The sequence below is a fragment of the Talpa occidentalis genome, unplaced genomic scaffold, assembly GCF_014898055.3.
Source record: "Talpa occidentalis isolate TD23 unplaced genomic scaffold, MPIMG_talOcc4v2.1 talOcc4.10, whole genome shotgun sequence".
In the NCBI taxonomy this organism is placed as follows: Eukaryota; Metazoa; Chordata; class Mammalia; order Eulipotyphla; family Talpidae; genus Talpa; species Talpa occidentalis.
In genome coordinates this window covers 33,518,234-33,539,132 of record NW_023600993.1, presented here as the reverse complement: position 1 = coordinate 33,539,132, position 20,899 = coordinate 33,518,234, and the positions used below count along the sequence as shown (strand labels likewise).

At 38.7% G+C, this 20,899-nt stretch overlaps 1 protein-coding gene across 4 annotated transcripts in view; it reads left to right on the top strand.

The window, feature by feature from the left end:
- Positions 1-1,850: 1,850 nt before the first annotated feature.
- The window catches only part of SMARCC1 (SWI/SNF related, matrix associated, actin dependent regulator of chromatin subfamily c member 1), a 129,934-nt gene continuing 110,885 nt past the window's right edge, over positions 1,851-20,899 (top strand). For 3 of the 4 annotated variants that reach the window (XM_037528321.1, XM_037528347.1, XM_037528329.2), the window contains exons 1-4: positions 1,851-1,941; positions 7,983-8,064; positions 11,760-11,852; positions 14,036-14,105. In XM_037528321.1, coding sequence (XP_037384218.1) covers positions 1,868-1,941; positions 7,983-8,064; positions 11,760-11,852; positions 14,036-14,105 — 319 coding nt within the window. In that variant the 5' untranslated portion in view covers positions 1,851-1,867. Of the gene's footprint in view, positions 1,942-7,294; positions 7,453-7,982; positions 8,065-11,759; positions 11,853-14,035; positions 14,106-20,899 lie in introns of those variants that run through there. The other variant, XM_037528338.2, reaches the window with a different exon arrangement.

Sequence of the window (20,899 nt, the reverse complement as noted above, 5' to 3'; positions counted from 1 at the left end):
TATTTTCAGTTGCACCTTTTCATAGTTTTTTTTTTTTAAGATTTTTTTATGTATATGGTATAGGCCATAGGTGTGGGGGACAGGGGGAGTGAGAGGATTCACCATAGACAGTATGGGGAACAGGACAGGCAGATTGACTGAAGTACACTGCTGAGGGGAGCAGCGGGCAAGTCAGAAGAGGTCTGCTGTGTCATGTGGGAAGCTCCCTGGCTGGGGGTTGAACTCCACTGCAGCTACTGTAGAGAGCTTTGTAGGTTGCATCTTAACCCCTTGCACTGCCAGGGAGGCTGAGAAATGCATCTTATTAGCATATTTGATGCTCAGTTTATAAGGAGTATTTTTAATTTTTATTCATTTTTTTTTTTAGAGAGTTATTTATGCATATAAGAGCTGGGGTACAGGCCAGAGATGCCGGAGGTGAGAAGATTCACCAGAGACAGAGTGGGGAACAGAACAGGCATACTGAGTGAAATACACTGCTGAGGGGAGCAGTGGGCGAGACAGGAGAGGTCTGCTGCTCCATGTTGGTTGCTCCCTGGCCGGCTGGGTATTGAACTCGTGCTGCGGAGGCTGCGGATTGCTTCATAGTGTAGTACTTAACCCTTTGGGTCACCAGGGAGGCCATAATAAGGAGTTTTTACTTCTATAATGTGGAATTAATTAAGCATTTGATTTGAGCTATACTTTTATAATTCATAAAGTTCAAATTTTTTTTTAAATGGAGGATTTTTTTTTTTAAGATTTATTTTTATACAAGAGCTGGGGTACAGGCCAGAGGCACAGAAGGGTAGAAGGATTCACCAGAGACAGAGCAGGGAGCAGATCAGGCAGGCGGATGGAAATACACTGCTGAGGGGAACAGTGGGCGCAACAAGAGAGGTCTGCCACGCCATGTGGGAATCTCCCTGGCCGGCCAGGAATCGAACCCGAGCTGCAGAGGACGCCGACAGCTTCCCAGTGTTGCACTTAACCCTCTGGGCCACAGGGGAGGCTGTCAAATCTTTTTTTTTTTAATGATTTATTTATTTATGCATACAAGTACTGGGGTACAGGCCAGAGGTGTTGAGGGGTGATGGTTCAAATCTTTTAAATTGTACACATTTTAGTTACAGAATATATATAGTTAAACACAACTTCACAGTGTTTTAGTGGTCACTAAAAATTTTAATAAGTTTAGGAATAATTTTTCTATAACTTCTAGGCAGAAATCTAAATTGGAGAAAACAATCAGATAGGAATAGTACTAATACTTCTTTTTCTACAGGAAAACCATGTTGTTGGATATTCTGTGTTATCAATTATAAAATATAAAATTATAAAAATACAAAATATATTGCTGTTTCCTATGAAAACATTTTGTTTAGTAAGTCTTGACCAGATAAAATTCAAAGGAAGTTTTTTTTTTTTTAAAGATTTATTTATTTATTTATACAAGCACTGGTTACAGTCAGGAGCGCGGCGGGTGAGAGAATTCACCAGAGCCAGAGAGCGGGAGGAGCAGAGCAGGCAGAAGGACTGAAGTACACTGCTGAGGGGAGCAGCGGGCGGCAGGAGAGGCCCGCGCGCGCCATGTGGGACCCTCCTCCGGTGGCTGGGGAGCAGCTGGGGATTGAACCGGCGCTGCAGAGGCTGCGGGCAGCCTTGCAACCCAGCGCTCAACTGCTGTGCCACTGGAGAGGCCCCAAAGGAAGTATTTTTTAATCCTGTTTTAGAAAAAAATTCTTCATACCTCAGTTTGTTCCATAAGGTGTTTAAGGAGCAATTGTTTATATTTTTGAGTGTTTAAAACTTAAAGGATTCAGATGAGCAATTTTGTCAGAAATTTTGTCTTACGTGTTACTTGTGTTGTTTTTAGGCTAAATGTTTCATGGATTTCAAAGCTGGAGGTACCTTGTGTCACATTCTTGGGGCTGCTTACAAGTATAAAAATGAACAGGGATGGTAAGTTTTTGTATTTATTTGCATGTATTGATATGATATTTAAGTTATTTCATGTTAAGTCTTTTTCTTTATATCTAAGAGATTTCTGTAAGCACATTATGATTAATTACAAAGTACATTTTTTATCTCGACCTCTGAATTACTTTGTGCCTGCATCAGGAAAAATACCAGAGACTGCACTTACTAAGCAGTTTATTTTTCATATGTGGTTACATAGTGATAATAGATGAGTGTGCATTGCTCTCAGATTAGCAGACAGGCTCATTGCAAATTATTTGTGTGTTAGGCACTTAGAATGTGCTAAAAGGTAGCAGTTTTACGTGTTCTAATGAGCCAGGCCTTCAGAATGAGCGTCATCCAGTTTGCCCTCCTTTTGGACATAAATAAAAGGAAGCTGACTCAGGGAAGTACAAGTTATTGCTTACGTGGAGTTAGGTTGAGTATTCCTTGCTGCTGTTCCTACAGTTTGTCTTCTCTCTTCACACTTCCTTTTCGAGGTGTGATTTCTTCCTTTTCTTTCTTGAACTGTGGGATTTCCATTTCAGTGTGGGAAGTTTAGCTGCTAAGACTAGTGAATGTTTAATGATGTTTTGAGTTCATGGGTAGTAGGGAAATCAGTTTCTTTGGGTGAGACTTAATGGGTAGGGTGCTGGGGTAGATTGACTTTACGTTGTTTGATGGTTTTAGTTGTATTGTCCTTGTGCAGTTTATAGCCTTATTTTTCCAGGAAAATACTCAGATAATTTGCGTATTTCACTGATTACACCAATATATAAGTAAATGGTTTATTTATCCTAAATATAGTAAATATAATTCTCACAAATACACATATTTACATATGGGTGGGTAAAAACAGATATTTGTGAATTGATTAAATCAGCATGAGGGTTTGTTATCAGAGGTAGCTTTCTGTTTTTCAGATCTGTTTCCAGTTCTGATATTACATCTCTTACCACTATATGCCCCAATCTAGGGAATTGTTTTGTTTTTTTTTTTTAAAGGAGGTGGAGAAGGAGTGGCTTGTGGAGCTCTCTCTCTCTCTCTTTTTTTTTTTTTAAGATTTATTTATTTTTATACAAGAACTGGGGTACAGGCCAGAGGCGTACCTCTGGTGAGAGGACTCACCAGAGAAAGAGCGGGGAGCAGATCAGGCAGACGAATGGAAATACACTGCTGAGGGGAGCAGCGGGCGAGACAGGAGAGGTCTGCCGCGCCATGTGGGAATCTCCCTGGCTGGAGGGGAATTGAACCCGCACTGCAGAGGCTGCGGACAGGTTCACAGCACTGCGCTCAATCCGCTGCACCACCAGGGATACCCAATCTAGAGATTCTTTCCTTTGTTTTCTTGTTCAGTTTGTATCCTACATCCTGACCTAGACTTATGAGGACATAGTCTTCAAGTGGAGTGACTTTTTCTAGGTCACATGTTATAGAAGTTACTTTGTACATCCCAGCACAGTGAAATATTTTTGTCTAAAAGAATTTAGAGGAATGAAAAGCTAAAAAAGCTTTTTTTTTTTTTTTTTTTTTTAAATTTATTTACACATACAAGAACTGGGGTATAGGCCAGAGGTGGGGGGAGGGAGTAAGAAGATTCACCACAGGCAGAGTGAGGAGCAGAACAGGCGGACTGGCTAAAATACACTGCTGAGGGGAGCAGTGGGTGAGACAGGAGAGGTCTCCTGTGTCATGTGGGTTAGCTCCCTGGCTGGGTATTGAACTTGTGCTGCAGTGCTGCGGATAATTTCATAGTGCTGAGACATGACTCCCCCCAATACCACCAGGGAGGCCCTAACAGTCTCTTTAAATTAAACATGGGGCCTCCTAGTGGCACAAGGGGTTAAGCACAGCACTGAGAAGCTATTGCAGCCTCTACAGCATGAGTTTAATCCCTGGCTGGCCAGGATGCTACCCACATGGCGCAGCAGACCTCTCCTGTCTCACCTGCTGCTCCCCTCAGCAGTGTATTTCCATTCGTCTGCCTGATCTGCTCCCCGCTCTTTCTCTGGTGAGTCCTCTCACCCCCTCACCTCTGGCCTGTACCTAGTTCTTGTATGTATAAATAAATAAATCTTTAAAAAAATTAATTAAAAATGAACCAGGCCTCCCCTGGTGGCACAGTGGTTGAGTGTTGGGCTGCAAAGCTGCCCGCAGCCTCTGCAGCACCGATTCGATCCCTGGCCACTGGCAAGGGTCCCACATGGCATGCACACCTCTCTTGCTGCGCCCACTGCTCCCCTCAGCACTGTATTTTGTCCGCCTGCCTGTTCTGTTCCCCGCTCTGGCTCTGGTGAATTCTCTCACCCTCCCACACTTCCGACTGTACCCAGTGCTTGTATAAATAAGTAAAATAAACCTTTATAAATAAATAAATAAATAAATAAATAAATAAATAAAAATGGACCTAAAAAAAAAAGAAATAAAGAATAGGGATAGAGGCTAAACTGAGTGAGGAGTAAAATTTTATTTATATCTTCTTACTCAGATTGTACTCAGACTCCTCCTCTTTCAGATATGATACATCCAATTGCAGTCCACCTTTCCTCATCTTACTTGTTACACACTTGTAAGGAATTGATCACTTATACTCTGACAGTGAATATTTTAGTAACCACCCACACATTTGGACATATGAATGGTGACCTGTTACTTGAGAGTGCCTCTGATTTGCTCCATCCCAGCATACTCCTCTGAACCTTGTTTGTGGTCTCCATTTGAACCTCATAGTCATAACTTCACATTTCACCAGTTTCGTCTCTATGGTCAAATTCTTCTCCTCTTGTCTTTTTGGTTCTGTATGTTTTATTTACTTTCTGCTCTCTTTTAGCTTCCATTGATAGCAAGCTGGACTACCATGTATATGAAGTAGAGTGGAAACACCTGGTATTTACTGGAATATTTATGACTGGACCGCTGCTCCCCTCAGCAGTGTGTTTCTTCGTCATTCTGCCTGTTCTGTTCCCCACTCTGGCTCTGGTGAATTCTCTCACCCTCCCACGCTTCTGACTGCACCCAGTGCTTGTATAAATAAATAAATAAATCTTTAAAAAAAAAGATTATTACAACTCTGATTTACAAATGTACACTATTAGCAAAAAGGACTGCGTTTGTATGCAACAAATGTCAGCCTCTGCAGCGCCGGTTCAATCCCCGGCTGCCAGGCAAGGGTCCCACATGGCCTGCAGACCTCTCTTGCCGCCCACTGCTCTCTGGTGGATTCTCTCACCCTCCCGCGCTTCTGACTGTATCCCAGTGCTTGTATAAATAAATAAATTTAAAAAAAAAACTCATTATCTTTAAAAAAAAAAAAAAAGAGGTGGCAAATTTGGAGTATTATGTCTGATGGAGGTCTTTTTGACAGAGTATAAGTATTGCCTTAGATTGAAAGACTGCTGTCAGGAACTGGCCAGCAAATTGCCAGAGGAATTCCAAGCAGAAGATTTATTGGTAAATGAGCTCATTTACAGTAGAAAAGACCAAAGGTTTTAAAAGTCAACAAGAATGAAAATGTGTTTATTTGTTGTCTTTCTCTCTAGGACTTTGGTAGTATAGGGTAAGACTATCTCTTCTTTCCTTTTCTAGAACCATCCTATGAGGCTTGCTCAGTTAACTTCACTCTGAATTTTCAGAAAAGATCATAGGGAATTAAGACACTTTAGTTGAAATCATCAGAACATAATACAAATAAAATACAAAGACTTCGGCCTCCCCTGGTGGCGCAGTGGTTGAGCGCTGGGCTGCAAGGCTGCCCACAGCCTCTGCAGCGCCAGTTTGTTCCCTGGCTGCCGGCGAGGGTCCCACAAAAACAAAACAAAACAAAAAAAGACTTGTCAAATAATCTTCCAACAAAATTTGTACAAATTTATTTTCTCATTAATATATTTTTTTAAAGATGCGGGGGGTGAGAAGATTCACCAGAGACAGTGGGGAACAGAACAGGCAGATTGACCAAAGTACACTGCTGAGGGGAGCAGCAGGCATGTCAGGAGAGGTCTGCTACACCATGTGGGTTGCTTCCTGGCTGACCGGGGGGATCGAACTTGTGCTGCAGAGGCTGCGGTTAGCTTCATAGGTTACGTCTTAACCCCTGGCACTACCAGGGAGGCCCAGATTCAAAAGGTTTTATAGTTTGTTTTAATTTGCATTTCTTTATGGGTAGTCTTTGAGTATCTTTCCATATTTGAAAATCAAAGTTTTTCAATTACTTTTGGTAATTTCAAAATAAGTCAGACCAAGTATTTCAATAAATAAAAGGTTATAGTACATTTACCTCATTTCTTCGTTTGTATTCTTAATATCCATGTATTTTTAATACTTCTTTTGCTTACATGTAACGTATTGCTGATTCAGGGAAGCTTTTACTCTGTCATGTTATTAAGCCATTGTTGAGCAAACCATTTTTAGGTTATTATATAAAAGCAGAGAGAATAGAATGAACTGCCGCTTAGGATCATTCATCATTCATTAGCTTTATATTTCACTGTGTATTTATTTCTGAAACAGACTTTGAAAAGTATATTGACAGTACCATAATCACCACTAAGGAAATTATCAATAATTTTTTGTATATTAAATATCCACTCAGGGTTCAAGTTTCTCTGATTACGTCATGTGTGGTTTTTATGTTTTGTTTCGCTTAATATCCAAACAACATTTATACATTATACTAGGTTGATATTATTTATAATTTATATATTAAGTCTCTTAAAAAAATAGTAATTTTCCTTCACACACTCTGCCTCTTCCTGGATACTTTCTTTTATCTCTGTATGCTGTAGAAGGCTGTGGATTCAGATTATTTATTGCTGCTTTTCCTTCTACTTTAGGGTGTTGAAAATGTCAGATTCTTAGTGTTTGTGTATACTGGCACAAAATTAGGATTTCACTGGGGGCATGACTTCAGTAAGTACAGTTAACCATGGGCAGGTGTGGGTTAGCATAGTAAAATAAGTACAAAGAGTTTGATTGTAGTGCCAAATTTGACCAGTTCCTAGACCTGTCTAGAACTGCTGTTGTTTGGCAAGTGTGATATAAGAGTTGACAGTTATGGCAGGTAGATGCCATCTGTTTTCTTTCGCAGTCACATGCTTTCCTCAAGATTGTTCTCTTCTCTGTCCAATCATTAAATGCTTTGTGTACTTTTATATAGCTCCTACAGTAAAGCACCTTGGCAGCTTAGAATACTTGTTTCCTTTACTATTCCTAGTACCTTATTTGTTATACTAATACATACTAGCCATTAAGGCAATAGTTGTAGAATTTGCCTGGGTCTTCCCGCAGTGTGTAATCCCAGGGAAAGGGATGATGTATCAGTTTGTCAGATTTGTCCATTAAAGTATTGAGCACAGCTCTCATTTTTCATAGTTGTAGGCATCTCCATAGTTCTGTGCCTTTGCCCTGTCCCTGGGACTTTTCTTGGAAGAAAGACTGGGGCTTGAGACTGAGACTCTATTATGGACATCATTGCTGTGTTACCTTTTGGTAGTACTTTTGGATTCGGATTACTCACAGGTACCACACAACCTCAGGTTAAGGAATAACCTCTGCTTTTGATCATTTTGTGGCTGGTTAGAAATATTATTTGACAAAATCTAATCTGTTTAAGTAAATCATAAGATAAACACATCTTATGATTGTATTAAAATTAAATGCCCAATATACTTCCTTTTGTCCAAGAGTACACAAAGAGAAAATTGTTGCATTTAAACAAGTAACTTTTAAGCATATATAAAGTAGACAGGCCTTACTTAGTGTACTGCTGTTAGACTGTGACACTACTTTTCTATAAGATGTGAAAAAATCTTTAATTTAAGGAGAACAGGCTATTTCAGAAATTGGTATATTTACTGTAAAGAAGCTAAATTTCATGAAATTTAATGCTTTATTTGACAGCTGTACTGTCTAACACTATTGAAAGAATACTGTCATACATTTTATAGAGTATTTCAATTTCCAAATCTTTGGAACTTCTTACACTAAATGCTAAAATCAAGTTCTCGATTGTTTTAAGGTGGGTTATGAATGATTTTCTTCTCTTTTAGGAGGAGGTTTGATCTACAGAATCCATCCCGAATGGATCGCAATGTTGAGATGTTTATGAACATTGAAAAAACATTAGTGCAGGTAACTCAGAAAGTCTGATTATTAATGTTTTCTTTAATAGACTGCTAAAGTTTCAAAAAGGGCAAAATAAGGACAATCTTCTGAAATCTATTGTTTTATTATTTTTATGGATTTTGGTAGATTAGAGCTGTAAAGTATGGCTAAAACTTGTAATTTAAAGAAAATTGCTTTTAAACTTCTGGTGAAATAATCCATGATGTCTTTATTAATTTTATATTTTATCTAATCTATAATTTGAATCCCCTTCATATTTAAAATAAATGCTACCTCATCCTGTTAGTCACTTGTTTACAGTCATTTTCTTTGGATTTATTTCTTGGTTGTGCGTATGTATAGAAGTTTCTCAAACTAGATTGTAATCTGGAGGAGAGAGCAGTTAATTTTCTTTCATAGTATTTTTTATTGATAGATAATTCTTGATGATTATTGAGATAATCTTCCTGTGGAGAGGCATTTGGCAAAAATTTAACTAGGCATTATTGTTAACTTAATGCCTGAAACTTGCTTTATGGATTGTTAACTAGAGAAATGACTGGTTTTTATTTTGTTTTTGGTTGTTGGTTGATTTTTGGTGGTGTTTTGGGAAGTTCACATCCGTCTTGTAATCACTGGTTATTTGTATGCTTAGACACGGGGAAAAGCTTTAATCCAGCCTTTTTTTTTTAATTCACATGAAGCTTCAAAATGGGCACACACCCCTTCCCTTCCTACCTCAATAAAAAAAGCACTACATCAGACTTAAATAAAAGTTTAAAAAAGGGCAAGTTCAGGTAAAATTGACTAGGAAGATTAATATGTCAATAGAGTATTTTAATGAAAAAGATGATACTTCATTAGGTTATGATTCTGAGCATTTTATGTCTAAATATACTGTACTGCCGAGGACACTGGGGATAGCCTGCTGAACGCCTAGTTTTATTTATTTATTCAATTTTATACAATTTTTACATCATTTTTCACAATGTATGCATTTTCATCTTGGTTATAGTCCCCATACAATTCCCATCCCCCTTGTTTTGATCCCACTCCCTCCTCTTCCCCTCCACCCCCCATGTGTCTCTGGTTTATAGTTGCTTGTTGATTTTGATTTTTACTTTATTATAATTAGGTTTTTTCCTGGTCCCTTATTTATGTTTTCTAAATTCCTGCTATGAGTGAGACCGTCTGATATTTTTCTTTTTCTTTCTGGCTTATTTCGCTGAGCATGATTCCTTCCAGCTCCATCCATGTTGCTGCAAATTCCATGAGTTTATCTATTTTGATTGCTGAGTAATATTCCATTGTGTATATGTACCACATCTTCTTGATCCAGTCATCTATTTTTGGGCATTTGGGTTGTTTCCATATCTTAAAGCTACTGTAAATAGTGCTGCTATAAACATAGGAGTGCAGGTGCCCTTTGGAATTAATGTTTCTGTGTCCTCTGAGTAAATACCCAGAAGTGGAATTGCTGGATCATATGGCAGCTCCATTTTTAGCAGGTTGAGGAATCTCCACACAGCTTTACATAGTTGTTGGACCAGTTTGCATTCCCACCAGCAGTGCAGGAGAGTTCCTTTTTCTCTACATCCTTGCCAACGTTTGCTGTTGCTAGTTAGTTTAATATGTGCCGGTCTCACTGGTGTAAGATGGTATCTCATTGTAGTTTTGATTTGCATTTCCCTAATTACAAGTGATGTTGAGCATTTTTTCATATGCCTGTTGGCCATTTGCATTTCCTCTTTGGAGAAATTTCTTTTTAGCTCTTCTGCCCATTTTTGACTGGATTATTTACTTTGTTTTTGTGAGTCTCATCAGCTCTTTGTAGATTTTTGTGACCAGTCCTTTATCATTAGTGTTGTGTGCAAAATTTTTCTCCCAGTCAGTGGGGTGTCTATTTGTTTTGGTTACTGTCTCTTTTGCTGTACAAAAGCTCTTTAATTGATGTAGTCCCAGCTGTTTATCTTTGCCTTCACTATTACTGCTTTGGGTGATGAGTCTTTAAAGATGTTACTGAGGTGTATATCATGTAGTGTTTCGCCTGTATTTTCTTCTATGTATTTTATGGTTTCAAGTCTTACGTCTAGTTCATTAATCCATTTTGAGTTGGTTTTTGTTTGCATAAAACTGTTCATAGTAGTTTCTGATTCTTTTAATTTCTGCTGTGTCTTGTGATTTCTCCTCTTTCATTTGTGATCCTATTTATTTGTGCTTTCTCCTGTTTTTCCATTGTGAGCCTTGCTAAGGGTTTGTTTGTTTATTTTTTTGAAGAACCAACTTTTGGTTTTATTGATCTTTTGGATTTTTTCTTTTTTTAGTTTCGATTTCATTTATTTCTGCTTTGATTTTTATTGTTTCCTTTCTTCTACTGGTTTTAGGGTTTTTTTGTTCTTTTTCTAGTTCTTTGAGATGTAAGATTAGGTTGTTTCTTTGAGTTCTTTCTTATTTCTTGATGTGAGCTTGGTATTACTATATATTTTCCTCTTATTACTGCTTTTGCTGCTTCCCATACATTTAGGAAATTGGTGTCATCCTTGTCATTCAGCTCAAAGTATTTTTTAATTTCTTCTTTGATCTCCTCGTTAGTACAGTGGTCTTCCAGTAGTGTGGGTTTCAATCTCTATGAGGCAGGAGGGTTCCTTGCCTTCTTTTTATTTCTAGTTTGATGCCTTCATGGTCAGAGAAGATGGTTGGTAAGATTTCAGTCTTGGTGTATCTGTCCATGTTTGTCTTCTGTCCCAGTGTGTGATTGATCCTGGAGAATGATCCGTGTGCACTTGAGAAAAATGTGTACTCACATTTTTTTGGGTTTAGTGTTCTGTAGATGTCTGTTAAGCCCATGAGGTCTAGATCCTTATTTAGAACTTTAGTGTTCTTACTTGTTTTTTGTCTCGTTGATCTATCCATTGTTGATAGTGGTGTGAACACCTAGTTTTTATATTGCAATAAGACTTATATTCTGGGGGCCTCCCTGGTGGTGCAAAGGGTTAAGTCTCAGCACTGTCAAGCTATTGTCAGACACTGTGGCGTGGGTTCAATCCACGGCCAGGGAGCTAACCCACATGGTGCAGCAGACCCCTCCTGTCTTGCCCACTGCTCCCCTCAGCAGTGTATTTCAGTGAATCTGCATGTTCTATCTGTGTCTCTGGTGAATCCTCTCACTGCCCCTCCCCCCGTACTTCTGGCCTACACACCAGTTCTTGTACACATAGATAAATAAAAATAAATCTTAGAGCCTCCCCGGTGGCGCAGCGGTTGAGCTCTGGGTTGCGAAGCTGCGCGCGGCCTCTGCGGCGCCGGTTCGATCCCCGGCTGCTCCCCGGCCACCAGAGGAGGGTCCCACATGGCGCGCAGACCTCTCCTGCCGCCCGCTGCTCCCCTCAGCAGTGTGCTTCGGTCCTTCTGCCTGCTCTGCTCCCCGCTCTGGCTCTGGTGAATTCTCTCGCCCTCCCGCGCTTCTGACTGTACCCAGTGCATGTATAAACAAAACAAACAAACAAACCAGCAAACAAATAAATAAAGCAGGCCTCTATAAAAAAATAAATAAATAAATAAATAAATCTTAAAAAAAAAGAGAAAGAGTTCTATTCTGTACCAAAGAGAACTTATTTTAGGCAATATGACTTTGAGTGCTAACTTTTGCTATTAGGGTAATACATAAAATGACATTATTTCAAAACCAAGAGAATTCCAAAAATCTGTTCTTTCTTCCTCAGAGCAATTGTCTGACCAGACCTAATATCTACCTCATTCCAGACATTGATCTGAAGTTGGCCAACAAATTGAAAGACATCATCAAAAGACATCAGGTAATAGACCCATTCTGTAGTAAGCGTTTTACAAATTTTATTCATAGTTTCTTTAGATTTATATATATATCTACACTAAATAAATAAAAGTTTTCTCTCTTGCATTCTTACAGTGTTTTCCTTTTCATTCCCAGTTCTTAACCTAAAGTATCATTTTCCAGTAGCATTATTGAGGTACAGTTGACATCCTCATTTCTGTCCTTTAACCTCACATGGTGAAGCAGACCTCTCCTGTCTCGCCCACTTCTCCCCTCAGCAGTGGTTTTATAGAACTGCAAAGAGACCTTAGGCTAAGATCTTGGATATTTACCATATGTTGTCTTGTATCCTTATGTGGCTAAACTGCAAGCAAACCCATGTCATGGGGAAGTAGCCGAGGAGATCCAGGTAGAAGATAATTTTCTGACTTAAGTTTATTTGAGTGAAAAAATTTTATCAATCCTTAGGGTTACTTAAGAAGCTACATGAAATATTTTTCTGCTGCAGGAGAGAATGCTAGTTGAATTATGTTTAGCATTTAAAGCTAAAAGTTTCTAATGCTGATTATTACAATGAGAGATTTAGTATATGTTCTTTTTCTTATGAAAGCCATCCCTGCCAAAGAGAAAGATGTTATAATTGTATTGTCTGGAATCTAATTCCTCTGCTTACAAACAGTATTGCTTTGAACAAATCACTTAACTTTCTTTTCTCTTTCAAGCTTAGTTACGGGTGGACTCTCATAAGGCAGAAATGGAGCAAATTAACCTGCTGGTTATTCCCTTCAAACTGATATTACTTACTCTTACTGCTACCAAGTCATGCAGAAAGAAAATTTATTTATTTCCCTCCAGTATGTTCTGGAAAATTAGCTGCCATATTTCATAGGAAATAGGACTCACTCATTGATTGTTTTCTAAGGATAACTTCCAGAGGTATATAAAGGCCTTCCTGGTTTTATAGAACTGAGAAGAGACCATATAAACTAATAATAGTGCTGTTTATTGAATACTATAACCAGCCTTGCTCAGGCATTTAAAATGAGCACTTAAAATGTGTCTGTTGGGCCTCCCCGGTGGTGCAGCGGTTGAGCGCTGGGTTGCGAAGCTGCCCGCGGCCTCTGCGGCGCCGGTTCGATCCCCGGCTGCTCCCCTGCCACCGGAGGAGGGTCCCACATGGTGCGCAGACCTCTCCTGCCGCCCGCTGCTCCCCTCAGCAGTGTACTTCGGTCCTTCTGCCTGCTCTGCTCCCTGCTCTGGCTCTGGTGAATTCTCTCACCCTCCCGTGCTTCTGACTGTACCCAGTGCATGTATAAACAAAACAAACAAACAAACAAATAAATAAATAAAACATGCCTCTATAAATAAAAAAAAAAAAATAAAATAAAATAAAATGTGTCTGTTGCTGTTCTTAGCTCATTGCATCTATTAGTCCTAACAACATTCTTATGAAATACATGTTATCCATTCCATTTCACAGACAACCGAAGCATAAAAACCTGGGTACTTGTTCCATATTATGCAGTTAGTAAATGGTAGAACTGAGCTTCAAACTCAGGCCTCTCTGGGTTCCAGAGAGCAAAGTGAGCTCAAACGCTTCTTCTAGTGATTGAGAGAATTCCTTGCTTTACTTGATGTGTAATTCTTCTTTATATAGCCCTAAAATTTAGAATTTTCCTCTGGTTGGAAACAGCTGGAACCTAGCTAGAATTTGATGATTCCATTTATATCATCCACTATTCTAATACATCCTTATAGCAACAATAGCTTTAAATATATTCTAGAGCCGAGTCAAATGTCAGTCCAGTATGAATGTTGCCCCAGATTATCGCTCATGCCCATATTACTGCATTGATTCACTTCAAATAGTAAGGATAATTTGTGATGACTTTGGAGTACCTTTTAGAATTACTTATAGGTACCCATATTATTGATAAGATTACCTAGAAAGAGATACATAGAAAATTAACTAACAGGTACTTACATTGGTTTTCTATACAACACTATGAACTGTGTCTAGACATTAATTTTGTTCTTACTAGTCACTGTTCCTTTCCTTGACTAAAAGTAGCAAGCTATTAAAATAATACTCTTAAAAATATAACTAAAATAATGATTTCATAGTTCTTTGACAATTTGCATCTGATATCTGATATTGTTTGCCGCGTGCTTTATTTTTACATTATTTGTTCACTTGCTTTCCAGGGGACATTTACTGATGAAAAGTCTAAAGCTTCCCACCACATTTATCCATATCCTTCCTCACAAGAGGATGGTAAGTTGGGTTTTGTTTATGAACTAATGAACTCATACATCACTAGATTTTAAGTTATATTTGCAGAGGTTTAAATAACAAAGCAGGTTTTTGAAAAAGACTTTCAAATATTAAATTTCAGAGATTATTTAAATTGATAATTTTCTTTTTTGTTTTTTCTTTTCCTGAATTGGACTAAGCAGACTAATTCTGTGATGTCCAAGTTTCTAATCATTGTAGACTTTTGGGGAGGAAGGGGTATGTTTTGTTCTTTCTTTGTTGGTATCCATCATGTGGGTATTGTCTAGGCATACTCCTTATGTATTAACTTTGTTCCTCTTTACTATGTCTCTTCTGTACTAAAAATTAAGAGACATTGCAAGATAGAAGAACATCCTCTGGGGAGGGTGGCTTACTGACTGTTAAACATGACTCCGTAGCAGTATAGTAGTTTGGAGAATTTTAAGGTTCAGATTCTAATCTTCAATTCTGCTGTCCTGGAAGTTGATTAGTGGCAAAAGTTTATCAAACCTATGCAAATTGATTTGTGCTTAACCTTTCTATCATAGTTTGGGAATTTGGGTAACAATTAACTAATTTAGAGAACTATCACTAGATCTCCTATAGAGATCAATCTCCTGATAAGCACTTTAATATCTATAGGACATCTATATAAAATACCAAATTATTTCAGATTTTAATGGCTAATTAACCTGCTCTGATTATTTTTCTCACCATTGAGGTTAGGCTAGAAATCAGTAACAAAAACGAACAGGCCATGCCTCCTCATATCCTTAGAAATTAGGGAATATGTTGCTAAATAATGTATGAGTCAAGGAAGAAATTAGAATGAAAGTAGAAAATCTTTGGAACTGAATAATTATTAAACAAGTAATAAAGGACAAGAACATTAAATTTTATAGGATGCAGTTGAAACTATCCCCAGAGGGAAATTTATTTAAGTGTGCATGTTAGGAAAGAATACTGGAAAAATCAGTGATCTAGACATCTCTCTTCAGAAATTAGAAAATTAACGGTAAATTAAGATGAAAATAAGAAATAAAAAGCAAAAATGAAGCAGAAAATATACAAAAGCAAGATACTCAGCAGTAGCAGAAATGGTTTTTAGAAAAGACTAATAAAGCTCTTAAAATCCAGCTGCAAATAAATGCAGAAAAAAAGAACAAATAATGTTGAGGATGAAAAGGGAGACATGGGTAAAAATCCTTCAGATGGTAAAAGTGATTATACAAGGGTTACTTTTGTGGGGTTTGTTTTTTGTTTTTGTTTGATTGCTTGTTCCTTTGGTGTCACATCTAAGAAACCATTGCCTTACCCAATTTCATGAAGTCTTGCACCTATCTCTAGTTTTATTTTTAACTATCATAGTTAGATCTTTTTATAATGAGTTTATAGCAGAAAGTTTGGTTTTATTTGTAAGTCATAATTTTAACTGTTATTGTACTTTTATAATAGGAGAAACCTCTCTCTGCCTCTCCTGTTTTTCACTCTTTATCCTCTTAGATAATAACAACAAATTTCCACTAGGTGGAGGTGGTGGATAACTGTATATGTTAGAATACTGACCCTTACTTGCTATTTCTGTAAGAAGGCTGGTATAAAACTTTCAGGTTGGAAACTTTTTCGAAAAAATTGCCCTTTATAAATAATTTGAACTATCAACTTAGTAATTTTTGTAATTCATCCTAGTTTTTTTTCCTCCTTTATTTAACACAGTCTGGTTTACTACATATTTAAATTGCTTTGTCAGTAGTAATTGTTAGAAAAGAGCAGTTCAGGGGCCTCCCCGGTGGCGCAGCGGTTGAGCGCTGGGTTGCGAAGCTGCCCGCGGCCTCTGCAGCGCCAATTCGATCCCCGGCTGCTCCCCGGCCACCGGAGGAGGGTCCCACATGGCGCGCAGACCTCTCCTGCCGCCCGCTGCTCCCCTCAGCAGTGTACTTCGGTCCTTCTGCCTGCTCTGCTCCCCCCTCTGGCTCTGGTGAATTCTCTCACCCTCCCGCGCTTCTGACTGTACCCAGTGCATGTATAAACAAAACGAACAAACAAATAAATAAATAAAAACATGCCTCTATTTAAAAAAAGAAAAAAGAAAGAAAAGAGCAGTTCAGAACAACATTTAAATTTGATTTTTAATATATAGAAGGTTTTTTTTTTTTTAATATAAACATGATTCTGCACACTGTAGGATTTACCTTAGAGTAACTGACTCTCAGATAACTGTTGACCTTCAGTGATGCCCTGTGCTGGGTAAATGTGTAGATGATAACAATACCAACCACAAGACATTAAAAACTGTGCTGTAAACCCCACCCCCCCCCAAAATGCAGTATACATTCTATTAGTGTTAGTTAAAATAGTAGATGGTATTAAGATATTAAGGGCCTTAAGATATTAATACAATTTGGAGTAGGACATGCTAGGAGGGGGCTACCAAATGAGCAAAAAACATAGAGGTAATAAATGTCTGAAATTTGAGGAAAAGCAAATGGCAAAGTATGCACGAGTGACTCAAGATTGTGGAAGGTAAGGGTGGGCAGATGGAGGACAAGAGTTCTAGTTTAAAGAGCTTTATTTATTTGTAGGATGAGGGAGAGCGAGCAGGCAGACAGTATTGATGATTTTGGTGAAGAGAACTGTGCATTTGTGGATATATTAGGAAAATTTGCCTGGAAACAGATTTGCAGAATGTATAATATAAAGAGACTAATCAGACCCTTTGGGAAGCTCTAAATTGCTTAGTGAGAGAAAAAATGTGTGTTCTCTTAGATGAAAATAAAACTTAAAAAAAACCCCTAGAGATAATAATTAGAAGGGGAAAACACATGAAATCTTACTGAAATTATTCAGATGAATAGATAAGTCTCTCAGGCTTTCTTCCGTGTTCTTTTTTTTTTTTCTCCTTTCTGTTCTTCAGACTCAGTTTCAGATGGTGACCCTTTGAGTTAGCTGATTCTTTCTTCTGATTGGTTACATTTGATGTTTTAACCGCTGGTGAATTTTTCAGTTCAGATACATTCTTCAACTCCAGAATTTCTGTTTTGCGCTTTTTTTTTTTTTTTAACAGTTTCTGTTTTTTTGTTGATATTTTCATTTTGTTCATATATTATTTTCCTAAAAAAGTGTTTTAAGATTTATTTATTTATACAAGCACTGGGTACAGTCAGAAGCGTGGGAGGGTGAGAGAATTCACCAGAGCCGGAGCTGGGAGCAGAACAGGTAGACTGATGAAGTACACTGCTGAGGGGAGCAGTAGGCGCTGCAGGAGAGGTCTGTACGCCATGTGGGACCCTCGCTGGTGGCCAGGGATTGAACTGGTGCTGCAGAGGCTGCGGGCAGCTTCACAGCCCAGCATTCAACCACAACGCCACCAGGGAGGCCCGCAATGTTACTCTTTAAAACGCGTATTTTGAATTTGTCAGGTAATTCATAGATCTTTGTTTCTTTAGTTTTCTAGATTCATTTGTTCCTTTGATTCAGCTACTTTCCTCTTTTAAGAAAGAGTTTATTTTCTGCTTTTTTGTTCTTTCTTTAATTTTTATTCTTTTGCATGAAAGAACTGGGGTGTAGGCCAGAGGTGTTGGGGGTGAAAGTATTCATCAGAGACAGAGTGGGGAGTGGAACAGGCAGATACACTGAAATACAACTGGTAAGGGTGCAGCAGGCGAGATGGGAGAGTTCTGTCCCATATGTGGGGTAGTTTCCTGGGCAGGGATCAAACTCAGGCCATGAAGGTGATGGTGCTGAGACTTAACCCATAGGCCACCAGGAAGGCCCTGTTTTGTTTATTCTTTTGAAAAAGAAAGTTTATTTTCTGCTGTTTTGTTTATTTGAAGAGAAAAAATAGCCATCACTCTTACTTAGTATTTATGATACGACTTTCATTAATGAACTCTGATATCCCTCAAAAGGGATATCAGGGATACATCTTCTCTGGGCTTGTGTATGTAATTTCCCTATTAAGGAGGTTTACTCATTTCTCTTTTCAGGGAACTTGTAATGTCTTGCTCTTTCTGCTGTCTGTCTGCTTTACTACAAGTTCTCTGTTGTTGCAACAAGACACTGAACTTTCTTTTGATTTCTACAGTGCCCATGCTTCCAGAGTATGTGGTTTCTCATCACCTTCTGATCAGTTGAGACAGAAACTTGTTCTTTAGCCAACTCCCCTTAAAAGCCAGCATTGGATGCATATTATAGTCAACATTTTCCTCATCAAAGGAGAAATTGGAATCTGGAGTGCTTTTTCCTGATTGCACAGAGCTGAATCAGTCTTGGTAGCACTGATGGTTCTCTGGTGCTATAAGCTGCAGAGCTCTTGTTCTCCATGGTTACCCGGCATCCAAAGTATGCCAATTCCGTCAGTTCTCTGAGTCAGGTGAAACAAACAAGTTCCTTAGTCAGCCTCTGAAAAGTTCCAAATTGGACACACCCTCATGGTTCTCTTTTCAGCCTAAGAAAGCAGCTATAAGCTGAGCTTTCCTTGTTATCCCACTTAGCCTTGCTGACTTGGAAGAAACTTGTTTCATGGGTGATGTTAAAGGGCTTTTCTTATTGTTTCAATGCAGCTGTTGTTGACTTTGAACTTGTCTGGGTACTGTGAATTTTTTTTTCTAAGATTCATTTATTTATTTATTTATACAAGCACTGGGTACAGTCAGAAGCACGGGAGGGTGAGACAATTCACCAGAGCCAGAGCGGGGAACAGAACAGGCAGAATAATGAAATACACAGCTGAGGGGAGCAGCGGGCATGGCAGGAGAGATCTGTCGCGCCATGTGGGACCCTCGCCGGTGGCCAGGGATCAAAGCGGTGCTGCAAATGCTGCAGGCAGCTTTGCAGCCCAGCGCTCAACCACTGCGCCACCAGGGGAGGCCCTGGTACTGTGAATTCTTAATTGGTTTTTAGGGTTCTCATAAAAGTTTTCTGGACACTATATTGTTAATCTGAGATGTCTATAGTAGAACAAGGTCTGGGGGGGTTCCTATTCTGTCACAATACATAATTCCTTTTATGGCCAAATAATAATCCATTTTATGGTTACTTATTTATACCCTCTTTTGTATAGCCTGTCAAAACTTGAGGGATGTTTATTTATAAACAGTACCATTATAATCATTTGTATACAAGTTATTGTGTGGGCAAATGCTTCCAGTTTACTTGTGTTTATTACTTAGGCATTGAATTGCTGAGTCATACTGGTAATTATGTTTTGTTAACATTTTGAGATGCTGCCACCATGTTCTCCAAAGTGGGTTATACAGCTTAAGAGCCCATCATTTATGAAGATACCATTTTTCAACATATTCATCAATACTTTTTATTTGTGGCTTTGTTTTGTTTTGTTTTTTAAGTTGTTTTTTTTTTTTTTTTTAAGATTTATTTATTGATTTATGCATAAACCAGGGTACAGACCAGATGTACGGGAGGGCGAGAGGATTCACCAGAGACAGAGTGGGGAACAGAACAGGCAGACTGACGAAATACACTGCTTAAGGGAGTAGCGGGCGAGACAGGAGAGGTCTGCCTCACCATGTGGAACACTTGCTGGCTGACTGGGATCAAGCTGGCGCTACAGAGACTGTGGGCAGCTTCACAGCACGGCGCTCAACCGCCTGCGCCACCAGGGGCAGCCCTGGTTTTGTTTTTTGAATTGGTCATCCTTGTGGGTGTTAAAAAAATATCTCTTTGTGGTTTTGATTTTGCATGTCTCTGCTAACAATGTCAGGCATTATGTGCTGTAGGTCATCTGTATATTTTCTTTGGAGAAGTGTCTGTTCAGAGTCTTCTCCCATTTTTTAAAGTTGGTTTATATACCTTCTTGTTGAATTATTACTAGCTATTTATATATTCTAATTCTGGACTAATTTTTCTTCATAGTATTGTTGTGGCTTTTTGTCGTTCCTGTGTAGCTTTTGATCATCTCTGGGATAACTTGTTGTTTTTGCTACTGGGAAAATTTTCAAAGGCCACAATCTCTTTCAAAGTCAGCTGTTGATAGGATGGCTAGCCTTTTTTCTTTATCTCTTAAAGATGCACAATATTTGAAGATAGAGTTAGTAGTCTGAAAAACAAAGTGATTTCTGAAAGCCCATTAGCCTCCCCTTACTTTTTCTTTGACCATTTTGGGATATTAGGCTAAGGAACAGGGCCTGATTTCTTCTATTTTCATTTTCTTTCAAGATGGTAAGGTGAGGGACTCCCTGGTGGCGCAAGTGGTTAAGTACCACACTATGAAGCAATCTGCAGCCTCTGCAGCAAGAGTTCACGAGTTCGATCCCCGGCCGACCAGGGAGCAACCCATGTAGTGCAGCAGGCCTCTCCCGACTCGCCCGCTGCTCCCCTTAGCAGTGTATTTCAGTCAGTCTGCCTGTTCTATTCCCCACTCTCTCTCTCTGGTGAATCCTATCACTCCCCTCCTTCCCCCCCATCTCTGACCTGTACTCCAGTTCTTGTATGTATAAATAAATAAATCTTTAAAAAAAAAAAAAAAAAGATGGTAAGGTGAGAAGTGTGATGCTTAAAAAAGAATATAAGCATGTAGGCATCATCACCTTAATTATGTTGAAATTGACATTGTAAAGCCAAACTTAGTTGTTTGCCTCTTGTTGCCTCTTGGGTTCAATGGGCATTGGTTCTCTCTTACTACTAGCAGCAGGTTTTTGAAGCTAAATTTATTTTTTTATTTTTATTTTTTTTAGTTTTTTTTTTATAGAGCCATGTTATTTATTTGTTTGTTTGTTTGTTTGTTTATACATGCACTGGGTACAGTCAGAAGCGCGGGAGGGTGAGAGAATTCA